The sequence below is a fragment of the Chaetodon trifascialis genome, chromosome 7 (assembly GCF_039877785.1).
Source record: "Chaetodon trifascialis isolate fChaTrf1 chromosome 7, fChaTrf1.hap1, whole genome shotgun sequence".
In the NCBI taxonomy this organism is placed as follows: Eukaryota; Metazoa; Chordata; class Actinopteri; order Chaetodontiformes; family Chaetodontidae; genus Chaetodon; species Chaetodon trifascialis.
Window position 1 is genome coordinate 16,140,071 of NC_092062.1, and position 12,800 is coordinate 16,152,870.

General features: G+C 41.7%; 2 protein-coding genes across 2 annotated transcripts; both read left to right on the forward strand.

Annotated features, from left to right (window-relative positions):
* Positions 1-522: 522 nt before the first annotated feature.
* Positions 523-3,506, forward strand: LOC139333703 (nonsense-mediated mRNA decay factor SMG9-like). Its single transcript, XM_070966316.1, has 5 exons — positions 523-716; positions 815-922; positions 1,152-1,277; positions 1,367-1,511; positions 2,965-3,506. Exons 1-5 carry the CDS (start codon positions 596-598, stop codon positions 3,041-3,043), a joined length of 579 nt encoding a protein of 192 aa, XP_070822417.1. The 5' UTR covers positions 523-595; the 3' UTR covers positions 3,044-3,506.
* A 2,822-nt stretch (positions 3,507-6,328) lies between these two features.
* Positions 6,329-8,758, forward strand: LOC139333702 (phospholipase A2 inhibitor and Ly6/PLAUR domain-containing protein-like). Its single transcript, XM_070966315.1, has 5 exons — positions 6,329-6,534; positions 6,874-6,993; positions 7,078-7,224; positions 7,897-8,007; positions 8,139-8,758. Exons 1-5 carry the CDS (start codon positions 6,489-6,491, stop codon positions 8,339-8,341), a joined length of 627 nt encoding a protein of 208 aa, XP_070822416.1. The 5' UTR covers positions 6,329-6,488; the 3' UTR covers positions 8,342-8,758.
* Positions 8,759-12,800: the final 4,042 nt, after the last annotated feature.

The window sequence follows — 12,800 nt, forward strand, 5'->3', positions numbered from 1 at the left end:
TTTGGCATCTGACAAACCTTTAAACTTGCTGCTTTGTTGCTCCAACTGGACTTCCAGAATCTTATGTCGTGTTCTCACTGCCCCATCAGCGCAGCCCGCTGCACTGTGCATTTCAGCCTGAAATCTCTGCAAAACAAGGCATGAAAATATTTTTCCACAGCACTGCCAGTAGCTAGAAACTCTACGGGGTACCTGAAACTTACGTTGGAATAATGTTGCACACTGCAAGAAAAAAAAAAAAAGCTCAGTTCTACCTTCTGACAAAAGCATCAGTGTGCACGGCAGGGAAAATTTCATGAGGTGGATATGCCCAAATTTCGAAAAAATGAAATATCTACCAGATAAATTGTAGACGCCCCATTGATTACCATGTTACGTTATTATCATCAGGCCAAGTTGGTCCACAACTGCCGTGAACACTAGTTGCTGTAACACCTCCTGTTTGTTACACTTTAAAAAGTTGATTTTCTACATACGTGTGCATGTACGTACCCTGCCTGTTCCACAGTAATCATACTGAAAACATGGATAATTACCCAACATTTGCAGCTATTGCTTTTGGAATGCGGAAGCTGGTAGCACACAGATTAATGTCATGTTTGTCTATAGGTTTCTTCAGACTGCCGAGATGTTGAAACCCTCCACTCCATCTGCAAGCCACGACAGCACTGGCTCTTCAAGCAGTGACGATGGAGCAGAGTACTATCCACATATAGGTGACTCTTTAATGCAGAAATACACAATCTCACACACCAACCACATTTAGTGATATCAGTATTAAAGTGTCTCTCCTTTGAATTCCTCCCTCATCCAGTGTTCCTCCAGAATAAGACCAGGCGGGATGATTTCTGCCCAAGGAATCTGAAAAACATGCATATGGTTGTGGACAAATTAATGGCCCACTCTCATCTCAAATACAAAGGTTCAAAACTAAAGAATATTCTCTTCATATATAAAGATGTTCTGTTCACGCTGTGGCTGGATTTAAGGGAAAATTGTCTAAAACTGAGTTTAGTTAATAGCAAACCGATATACAGTAAGTGGTTTTGGACAGGACTATGGATATGAATAGTATCTGTTTTAGAGATTTGAATAACAAAATAGTTCATGCAAGACCTGCATTCTTCTCGTAATATGTGGTTTATTTTTAGGTACGTTGTCTATGCTGGACTGTAATATCTTCCCCGGCTTGGGTCAGGACTATCTGGCTACTGAAGTCAACATGTTTCTCCTTCCTGTGCAGGAGAATGACGGGGAGGATAGTCTGACTAAAGCAGGTTAGAGAATTTATCCTCACATAAGGCAAAACTCATTTGTCCCCCTGTATATCATGTTCAGGAGGAATTCATCTTTGTGCCGTGTTTAGGTTCAGGAACGTACCCGCTCTTCTCTCTGCTGCCGGGGTACAGAGGACACCCTACCTTTTCCACCATGGTTTCAAAACTCTGCAGCCAAATACTGGCCATGCCCCGCTGTCAACTGTCACACACCATCCTCACCGAGAAGAACTGGTAAACACGATATTCTTCTCTGCCCACTTTTCATGTATTTCCACTGGGGGTGTGGAAACATTTAAGGATTTTTTTTTAGTTTTGTTCTCACCTTCATTTGACAGTTGACAGTGTAGAGAGACGGGAAACAGTGGGGGGAGGGACCAGCGGTTACCCAACGGTTGCCCAACATGATGCCAAGTTGTGACAGGAGCAACTAAAGACTGGGAAAGATGTGAAATGCTGTTTTGAACATTCCAACAGGTTCATTGGTAACCGGTGATATTGTCATGATTGGGCATGAAAGGGGCATCCTGGAAAGGCTCAGTCGTTCACAAGCAAGAATGGAGCGAGGTTCATCACTTTGTGAACATGTGGTGATGACCGTTGTTGGTAAACACAATTCATTTGCAAATGATTGCATCCTGTTTTTATCAACATTTTACACAGTGTCCCAACTTTTTTTGGAATCAGGGTTCTAGTTGACCTCAGTTATTCCCTGGACTCTGCCTCTCAGGCAACGCACACTAAAGACCGTCCTATCTGTTTTAACATTTCCCAGATCCACACTGCATACCAATTCTGTCCAGTACATACTATATATTTACTGTCATAGTTTTTTTTAGAAGTTAGTATTCACAAATTCACTTCACTTGCATGTTGGACGTCAGTCAAACTGCAGCTTCAGAATGCCACTGCCAGTTGCATTGCACCAAGAGAGAGCAAAATGTCATTCTTGAGATTTAGCACTGCCATTTCCTTTGCACAGGAGGACAAGAGAGTGCCTCAACAGCACACCTCTGGCCTGTCAGGCTTGAGTATACTTGTACTTTGTCACTTAAACACAGCATATACTTAGAACCTGCTTAGAGTGATAATATAAGTAGTGCGAGTTTGGGCACGCTTACTTTCTTCTTGTCAGAAGTTGTTGCAGCCTGAGCAGAAGCCTGCAGGCGCTGCTTGAATGAAAAAGTACTTTCATTTCTTCTTTTCTCTCGGTAAAAAAATAATTTCATTTGCACTGTTATTTTCAATATTTTTTTCTTTAAAAAATGCCAGAATTGAATGTCATTTAAAGAAAAAGCAGTTAAGATTAGTGTCCATGTTAATTGAAAATATAAGATTATTTATCATTAAGTATCGGTGCCCTTGCCACAGACCATGAATTTCAAAGATTTACAAAGCATTTACGTTTGTGTTGTTATACTATGATTTAAATGTCATTTGTTATTTGCTAGATTAATATAAATGTATATACATGCAAGAAAATTACATTCACTTTTTACTTTTTAAGATGATTTTGAAGTGGTAGCCTTCAGCATGACAGCAGTGCTGTATGCAACGTGTCATATTGAAAGCTAAGAAACAGGATGTGACTGTGGGGAGGGACCACACACTTCCTGTCTGCCTCTCTGCTATACAAACACCAGTTAAAAGTAAACATTTCTGACCTAGATTTGTTGTGTTTTTACAGGTTTCACTACGCAGCTCGTATCTGGGATGGCGTTAAAAAGTCCTCAGCCCTCTCTGAGTACAGCCGCCTGCTCTGCTAACACCTTGGTTGCACTGCTGTTATATAATAGCTGCTCAAGCTCTTATGTCCGATAACCAGCTTGCATTAAGAGAGATGTGTCTCTGAATGTGGACACCGTCGTTTGCACCTTACAGGTGGAATACATGGAAATGGAAGCCCGGTCACTGGTGAAGAGTCACATGTGATGCAGGATGACACCTTCTGTCTGCAAACCTGCAAACCTGGGGAGTCTTGGTGCTCCATGCCAGAAAGTTGCCCATCCTTGCCCTCGGGAAATATAATGTTCAGCAAACACAGCTGCAACCTGTACAGCAGTGATGAGAGAGAGAGGAAAACCAATTGTCTGCACATGTTTAAGCAAAATGTGTTCAGTTTGCGAGCCATGATTGGCTATGTGATGTAACAGCTGCAGTTTTGGTGTAGTGATGGTGTGCATGATTTCTTTGGTGAAAATGTAAGAAATTGTTTTTATTTAAAAACATTTAAAACATCAATAAAAAGACGCTCAGAAAGGAAACTTCAGCGAAAATATTTGATTTGTGATTCAAAACTGCTTTTCGTTGCACAGGATTGTTTTACTCGTCTCTTACAGCGCAAGGACATCAATCTCCACTGATGCACTGAAGTCAAGTCAGTTTTATTCATGTAGTGCCAAACATAATAGACATTACCATAGGGAACTTTGAATACAGGGCAGGTCTAGACCTTACTCTTCATTATAATACTTACATGGACCCAACAGTTCCCAACATGAGTGAGAGAGAGAGAGAGAGAGAGAGAGGAAAAAGAATATAAAGGGGCACAGTGCAAGTTCCACATAGAGACAAAGGTAGTGGTAATAATAGCAATAATAAGACTAATAATAATAACTATAAGCTTTATGAAAGAGGACAGTCCACTAAGCCCATTCCACTTTTGAAGACTCTAAGAACCAAAGTAAGCCGACATCTGGTGAGCACAGTGTTCTAGTGGGGTTCTCGGGCACAATGAGCTCTTTATGATACGATGGTGCCTGACCATGAAGTGCTTTGTAGGTGAGGAGAGTGACTCTAAATTCTACTCTGGATTGTACAGTGCCAGTACACATAGGTTAACATGGGAGAAATATGATCTCTTTTCCAAGCTCTTGTCAGTACACGTACATGTTCAGCTAAACCCTCATTCCTGGATACGTTCTCTACTCTGCCTTTAGTGTGTCACACAAACAAAGCACCTGAAATCGAGAGGGCAGAAAAAGAAGTTCCAGTGTGCAAGAATATGTCATGCTAGACCAAAGAGTGAAATGTAGAAGTGCTGTGGCTGTTTACACTTTCAGCAGATGCCACAGCACCTGGATCAGCTGTACTTATTGGGGCAAACTGATAATAAGGAATTGCAACAATCCATCCTAGAATTAACAAATGCATGGACTAGTTTTTCTGCATCTTTTTAAGATAGAACATGCCTGATTTTTGCAATGTTATGTAAGGCAGTCCTTGAAGTTTGTTTTATGTGGGAGTTGAAGGAACAATATGTAAGATATGGCCAAGATTTTATTTTATGTCAAAATTTGTCAAAGATGTCTGTGTATTGTGTTTCCGAGATATCTACAGAAATTAGCATGCTCAGAATCAGAATCAGAATCAGAATCAGAATCAGAATTACTTTATTTATCCCCGAGGGGAAATTGTTTTTAGCAGTGCTCCATGCAAAACAGAATTATAGATTAGAATAAAAATTAGAAAGAAGGACGTGAAGGATTATATATATAAAGGCAATATAAAAGAAACAGAATATTAATACTAAGGATATATGTAAATAAGAAATATACAAATATACAGAAATATCCACTCAATGAATGTACAACAATATAAAATGTACCGCAATACAATTGGATGTGCAAAATTGAGATGTAAAATATATATTAGAATTACTATGTACTATGTACTGAATGTTGAATGTGCAAAAACTGAAATAAATGTGCAAAAACTGAAATGTAAGATATACAACAAAGGGGACAGGGATGAGAAAAGGAAGGTTAGATTTTGGTCTACAATTGGTCTACAGTTGTCTAAACCCCCGGGATCAAGAATTGGCTTTTCAAGAAGTATTAAATCCTTTCACAAGACAGAGCATGGACTTAGGGCGTGAATCACAATAGTGAAAAAGAAATGTGAAATAGGTCTCAGGCGCACTCATGTCGGATTAAGCTTTCGTTTCAGATGAAAGAGCATACAAGCCTCACTTTCATTTCAACATATCACTTTACACATTGCTCAACCACACCAGAGCACAGATGTTGCACATTGTTTCTGTGACGAATGAGTCTCCAAAATTTTAAAACAATAATATTTTCGGATACCCAGCTACTGTAATAGCCAATCAAAGTTTCAGTATCACCAACCTCCTGATCAGTGGATGACCACTCCACCTCCTGAGCCACAGCCACCTTTTAAAGTTAGTGTTTGGCAGAATGGGTGATGTTTAGCCTGTTCACCATCCTCAAATAAAGAGATCTATTATTTACATACAGTTTACATAATTGAAGACCAGTAAAAGCAACTTCACATTTAGCTAAACATTTGTACATTTTGTAGCTTGTTAAATGTGACGTGTATTCTGTGAAGTGTTACAAGTCCCATAAGAATGTAAGCATTGGGCAAAAAGTGCGTGTATGTGTGTGTGTGTGTGTGTGTGTGTGTGTGTGTGTGTGTGTGTGTGTGTGTGTGTGTGTGTGTGTGTGTGTGTGTGTGTGTGTGTGTGTGTGTGTGTGTGTGTGTGTGTGCGTGTGTTGCCATATGTTTATGACTTGTTATTGGGGCCTCTGTATTTGTGAATACTGCATCATGGAGTGGTACAAAGAAACACTGTTTGTATTTGTGGTACATAATGGAGCAATTTCACCAAAAAAAAAAAGAAAATGCTAGTGTTTTGTTTACAGGTCAGTAAAATTTCTACCGTGGCTTTTTCTCTGCTGCTGATATACTGATCAATATTTAAAACATAAGTTCAACAACCAATACAGCCTCTCAACATCTATATCTGTCTATCTGAATTTGCAAAGTTTTTAAGTTTCACATTTTGTCACTATCAAATGAGGAGCCTCCGTAATTTTGAATACCGAATCATGGACTGGTACAAAAAGATGCTGTTTGTATTTGTGCTACATAATGGAGCAATTTCAACAACAACAAAATCCACTAGCATTTTGTTTAGGGGTCAGTAAAATTGAACTGGAGGCTGGTGCCAATAAAAGAAATTCTTCTCTGTAAGTGGAGTGATATTTAGAAGTTCAACATCCAATATAGCCTCTCAACATCTAGATCTGTCTATCTGAATTTGCAAGGTTTTTAGGTTTCACATTTTGTCACTATCAAAGGAGGAATGAAGGAGTGGCCTGAGGATGAAGACAACTCCCTCTCAGGAGAACTACTTATAGCTGTCACAGATCAAACTAAAACTCAGTTGTGTCCTGCCATCACAAAATGCATCTCGTTGTTCTGATCGTTGGGATTGTGCTTCTCCCTGAAGGTAAGTTCTTGTTCTGTCATCTGATTTTTTTTTATCTTCAAGAAAAGAGGGATTGTATTTTTCAGCGATCACTGTTGTCGTTATAAAAGCTGTAGCCACAACTCATTTGGGATTTCATGTCAAATAACAATATATCCACATGCGTCATGTTAATTTGCTGTTGATTACTTTTACTTGTTGCTGCTGTTCCTTTTTGTATCCCACCTGCAGTTTGTGTGCAATGTTTTGGCCTCCTTTACATTCTGTTGCAGTTGAAAAAAGAAAAAGAAGAAAAGTCCTTGGTAGAACTGGCTCAGACAGTATAACTGTATATATCATCTGAGTTTTTTGTTTTATCAGCCTACCCCCTGAAATGTTATGAGTGTTTACCGGGAAGCTCGGGAACCTGCACAGACACAGAAAAAGAATGCCCTTCAGCGTCTTATCAATGTGCTGCACTGAGAGTCACTTCATATGCAGGTATGGTATTTTGTGGTGCATCGTGTTCATCGCAAAACAGTTTTTCATGGTGTCCAGTTTACAAAGGTTGCTCTTTTGTTGCAGGTGGTTCAGAACTTCTTAATGCCCAGCTTAAAAGTTGTGCTTTGCCTGACGAGTGTGTTGAGGGCTCACTCAACTTTGGAATCAGCAGAACTGCATTTAACAGCAAGTGCTGCACCTCCGAGCTCTGCAACAGCCAACCTGCCCCTGGTAACTTACTTATATTGTCTATTGGTGTTTAGATGCTTCTTTGTACAGAGAGCTGTTTGTTGAATGTCGGCATCTAGTTGTATGAGTCACATGAGAACAGTTCAGAATATGAAAACTGCTCTCCCATGAATATATGAATATAGATGGTCATTTCATGAATTGAGATATTGATAATGATGTAAGGATTTTTAGGTGTTCTATTATTTCTAATGACTTGAAAAATAGTGCAAATAGTAACTGTAAATGGGAAAAAAATCTCCTAGTGGGAGCATGCCCCCAGACCACCCTAGCTTGGGCTAAGCCCCAAATGTTTCCAACATCTGGCTCCACCCCTACAAGCTAGTATGAATGAAATTCCTTTATCCTCCATCACCCTCTGCCACAGACAAGCTGAAGGGCAAAAGAAAGAAAGAGAGAATCTTGCATTGCATGTAGGCCAATCACATTTGTTTTCCTTTATTTTAAAATGACCAAATCCTAGTCACACAATAGACAAAAAGTGTCAGAAATCTACTTAATGTAACTTGTCCATCAGCAGGAAACACCAACAATTGTCCTTAGTGTGTTGGACAGACCTTGAAAAGGTCACCGAAGAATAAAAGAGCATTGCAGGCACCCCTTCATCCACCTCTACCTCCCCAAACAATGTGAACAATATATGTTCTGTTACAGAGCCCAGCAAATCCAGTCCCAATGGTAAAAGGTGCTACCACTGTGATGGACAGCAGTGCACTGCAACTCTAAATTGTGCAGGGAATGAGGACTACTGCATCTCAGCAAAAGGTAACACGCCTACAACATTAAACATCTGACTCTGTTCCACATGTTTCCTCAGCTCAGAAGAATTTGTAGTGATTCTAGTAGATGTATTACCACTTTAACCTCACACACTAACATCGTTTTCATTCTTTCAGTGACTGCGGGGGGTGCAAAGACAGTCGTGAAAGGCTGTGCTTCCAAGCAGGTCTGCGCAGGTATACAAAATCCAAATCTCAAATCACTAATTCAAGGAGAAATTAGCTGCTGCCAGGGTGACTTCTGCAACAGCGCCAGCAGCACAAGTGCTGGCCTCCTGCTCCTGGTGGCACCACTGATCTCTTTGGTCATGTTCTCTTAAGTGGTGGAGATGGCAGCAGCACTGCTCAGCTTTTCTTCTTATCTACACCCAGCTTCATAGTGGTTACACCCCTTTACTTATCCTTTCAGCCAAAGAGTGAGGAAGTAGAAGGTTTAGGAAGCAATGTATGAGAATATAAAGTAGTTATGCTATGATGTCTCTTCGTTTGCTGCCTCATTCAGTTTCTAACCTGCTTTTTTGTTGCCTCTCAAGATAGCAGCAACTGGTTTGCATAGATTAATTGTCAATAACAGTCTGTTTTGTTTTTTCTGAAGTGGAACAAGGTGAATGTAATTACATGCTGATGCACAATTTTTGTTTGCGTGGTATTATTTTCCTGAGACCTGTTTTTAACTGGAATTTTTGGGACTGTTGAAATGTGACTGATGAAAAGCAAAATAAAAACATTTCTGTGTTTGCTTTTTGTTTTAATTCTATCTCTGTCCCTTTTAAATGGTGAAAGTGCAAAGTCTCCCTACTGTGTGTGTGTACTGTGTATTTCTTAATTATGTATATCTGACAGGAAATGTGAAGAGAGGAGTTACATTTTGTGGGAAACAACTATGAGCAGTGTACCACCATCTAGTCAACACATTTTATGTAACAGGCAGTTTACACACTCCTTGAGACTTTTTTTTAAGAGAATTTTACAGCCTCCTGTTTGCCACTTGGTCAGACAGCAAGAATAGAACAAGAAAATCATTGAAAATGAGGACACCTGTCTGTGGGTTGGTTTAGGGTGGCTTCCCTTCTTTTGTTAATTTTGGCTGGACCATCAGCCTTTTGTCCTTTGTTGCTTTGGTTGTAGTGGGTTGCTTTAATTTTCTTGCGTTGGGGTGTGTTGCAGTATGGTGTGGTCAATGACTGAATGGGCTTGGCCATGCACTTCTTTCTACGTTATGTACCTTCTACAACTCATTCTGTGACTCTGTGATGGGGATGAGGAGTCAAGGAGTCACACTATCACCTGCTCAATGTTCGCATGTTTTTAAAATAATATCCAGTAACCACTTATTGGCAAATAAATAACGTGTCCTCCACGAGGAAACAAGCCAATATTACAAACAGCAACAGCCCAAAGTCTTTGTCCTACACTAATTTTCCTCAAAATAAATGAGTTGTGTGCTGAGCCAGGCAATATGACCACTGCATTGGTCAGAATCATGTCAGCACTCCAAAAGATTTAAGCATTTTTGGAATAGTAATGTCTGCAAATTACAAAAGAAAAATCGTCCTCATTTGGTGCTTTTGAAGGTAACATGGATACAGTCAGTTACTTTGATGATATTTGGAAAACCAGATATTGCTGCCATAATTGCACTAAATGATGGTTGAGATGGGCGGCACTCACAGCAAGAAGGTCGCTGGTTCGATCCCCGGGTTGGGCAGGGGCCTTTCTGTGTGAAGTTTGCATGTTCTTCCCGTGCATGTGTGGACTCTCTCCAGGTACTCCAGCTTCCTCCCACAGTCCAAAAACATGCTCATTAGGTTGACTGGTGACTCTAAAATTGCCCCTAGGTGTGAGCGTGAATGGTTGTCTGTCTTGTATGTTGCCCTGCGATCGACTGGTGACCGGTCCAGGGTGTACCCCGCCTCTCGCCCGTTGACAGCTGGGATAGGCTCCAACCCCCCGCAACCCCGAAAGGGGTAGTCGGGTATAGAAGATGAATGATGGTTGTCATTGTCATGAGAATTTTTTATGTGGTGTGTGGTGTGTGGAATGTTGTTGACCAGAGGAGGTAGGATGGTGGCTAGATGTTTGATGTTGTATGGTGTAATGTTGTAGGTAACCAATTTGAATAGTTACTGATGACAGGTCTCCTTCCTTGTGTATCTTGGGCAGTCCTTAAATGCAAAGGGTGGCTTCCCCAAGGTACAGGCAATAACATAATAGTTGGTCAATGGCTTTGTCCTTTTCCAGTTGTTGCAAACAACTGATTGCCTTCTTCTTATGGTTGCCAGTATGATCTCACCTCAGTGTCTCATAGGTGACTGTGTCACTGAGTATACTGGTCACCTCACATGGTAGTCAGCTGTGTTTAGCAGTAGTCAGCTGTGTTTAGCAGGTAGTTTAGAACCAGTGGGCAGATGAGCTGAACACCTACTTCTGCAGGTTTGAGGAAGCATCTGCCCCTCCCCCAGCGGCATCAGCCCTGCAGCAGCCTTCCTTTAATCTGCCAGCAATCTACCCAGGTACCCCACCGACCCCCCCCCCAACCACACACACACACACACACACACACACACACACACACACACACACACACACACACACACACACACACACACACACACACACCACCACCACCACCAACGCCACCCCCCACTGCCCCTCCCAGCTCCTCATCTACATCACAAGACACTCAGCCCCCCTGCTCCAACTTGTCTCTCACACCTCTCCAGGTGAGAAATCAGCTCAGGAGGTTAAAGACCAGGAAGGCTGCAGGACCGGACGGCCTCAGTCCCAGGCTCCTCAGATCCTGCTCTGATCAGCTGAGCGGGATCATTGGACATCTGTTCAACCTGAGTCTGAGACTGGGAAGGGTGCCACACCTCTGGAAGACGTCCTGCGTGGTACCTGTGCCAATACCCCACATCCCAAGGACCCTAGCTGCTACAGGCTGGTGGCATTAACATCACACCTCATGAAGGCCCTGGAGCGGCTGGTCCTTGCCCACCTGCGCCCTGAGCTTGTCCATGCACCCGCTGTAGTTGACACACCAACCTGGCATCGGAGTGGATGATGCCCTTATCTTCCTCCTCCATCAAGCCCTGTCTCACCTGGATTTACCTGGGAGCTCTGTTTGGGTCCTTTTCCTGGACCTCAGCAGTGCTTTCAACACCATCAGGCCAGCCATTCTGAGAAACAAGCTGGAGCATTCGGGGGTGGACCAACACCTCACATGCTGGGTAGTGGACGACCTCTCTAACCGCCCACAGTATGTGAGGACACGGGACTGTGTATCAGGGACTGTCCTCTGCAGTGTGGAGGCCCCCCAGGGAACGGTGCTGTCACCATTCCTCTTCACAATCTATACAGCTGACTTTTCCCACCTGTCACCTAGTTGCCACCTGCAGAAGTTCTCTGATGACTCTGCCATTGTCGGCCTCATCACAGATAGGGACAACAGGTCATACAGAGGTCATACTGCAGGTCATACTGCACTTCCGTTGGCGCCCGTACTCTCCCCCATCACCAGTGAACATCTAGGTAAGGGACATTGAGATGGTGAAATCTTATAAGTACCTGGGTGTTCATCTGAACAACAAATTGGACTGGACTCACAACACCACTGCACTTTACAAAAAAGGACATAGCAGACTCTATCTGCTCAGGAGGCTGAGGTCTTTTGGGGTGCGTGGGGCACTCCTGAAGACCTTCTATGACTCTGTTGTGGCCTCTGCCTTGTTCTACGGTGTAGTCTGCTGGGGGAGCAGCATCACAACAGCTGACAGGAAGAGGCTGGACAAACTTATTAGGAAGGCCAGCTCTGTCCTGGGATGCCCTCTGGAACTGGTGGAGGAGGTGGGGGTGAGGAGGATGACAGGCAAGCTGTCCTCCACAATAGTCAATGACTCTCACGCCCTCCAACACACACTCACTGCACTGAGGAGCTCCATCAGTGACAGGATGCTACATCCAAAGTGTGTGAAGGAGCGGTATCGCAGGTCATTCCTTCCTGCAGCTGTCAGACTATACAACAAAAACTGCTCCAAGTAATCTGTAAATTATCTGTAAATCATCTGTAAATTATTAGTGCAATAATCTGGGCAATAATTGGTGCAATAATCTGTGCAATCCATCCTGTACATAACAGTCTGCAAATACAATTTACAATTTCTAATATAAGATAATGTTTATTTTTATTCCACTGTTTTGTATATACTTATTGTTTTTACTCTATCTATCTATCTATCTATCTATCTATCTATCTATCTATCTATCTATCTATCTATCTATCTATCTATCTATCTATCTATCTATCTATCTTACATTGAATTGAATTGAAAACCATAACAACTCAGACTGGACACCAGGAGACAGAGCTGCAGTCCTACATACTTGTCTGCACTTCCATTAGAGCAGCTACCCACCTATAGCCCCATGGAGTGTCCTCTCCCAACTATGCAAATTAATTAATAAACTTTATTTTTTGTATAGTACCTTTCATACAAGACTTAAATTCACTAAAAAATAAACAGGAGGAGTTATACATAAAAACCTAACAAGAAGTAATACCAGAACTGCAATAGTACAACAAAATAGGAGAATTAAACATGGACTCTTGAACATCAGATCTCTGTCATCTAAAAATGTGTTAATTAAATTATTTAATATCGGATTATAATATTGATTTATTTTGTTTTACTGAAACCTGGTTGTGTTATGAAGAATATGCAAATGGTGTTACTGCCCCCATCCTATTAATACTCACATTTCTCGAGACTCCCTAAACAT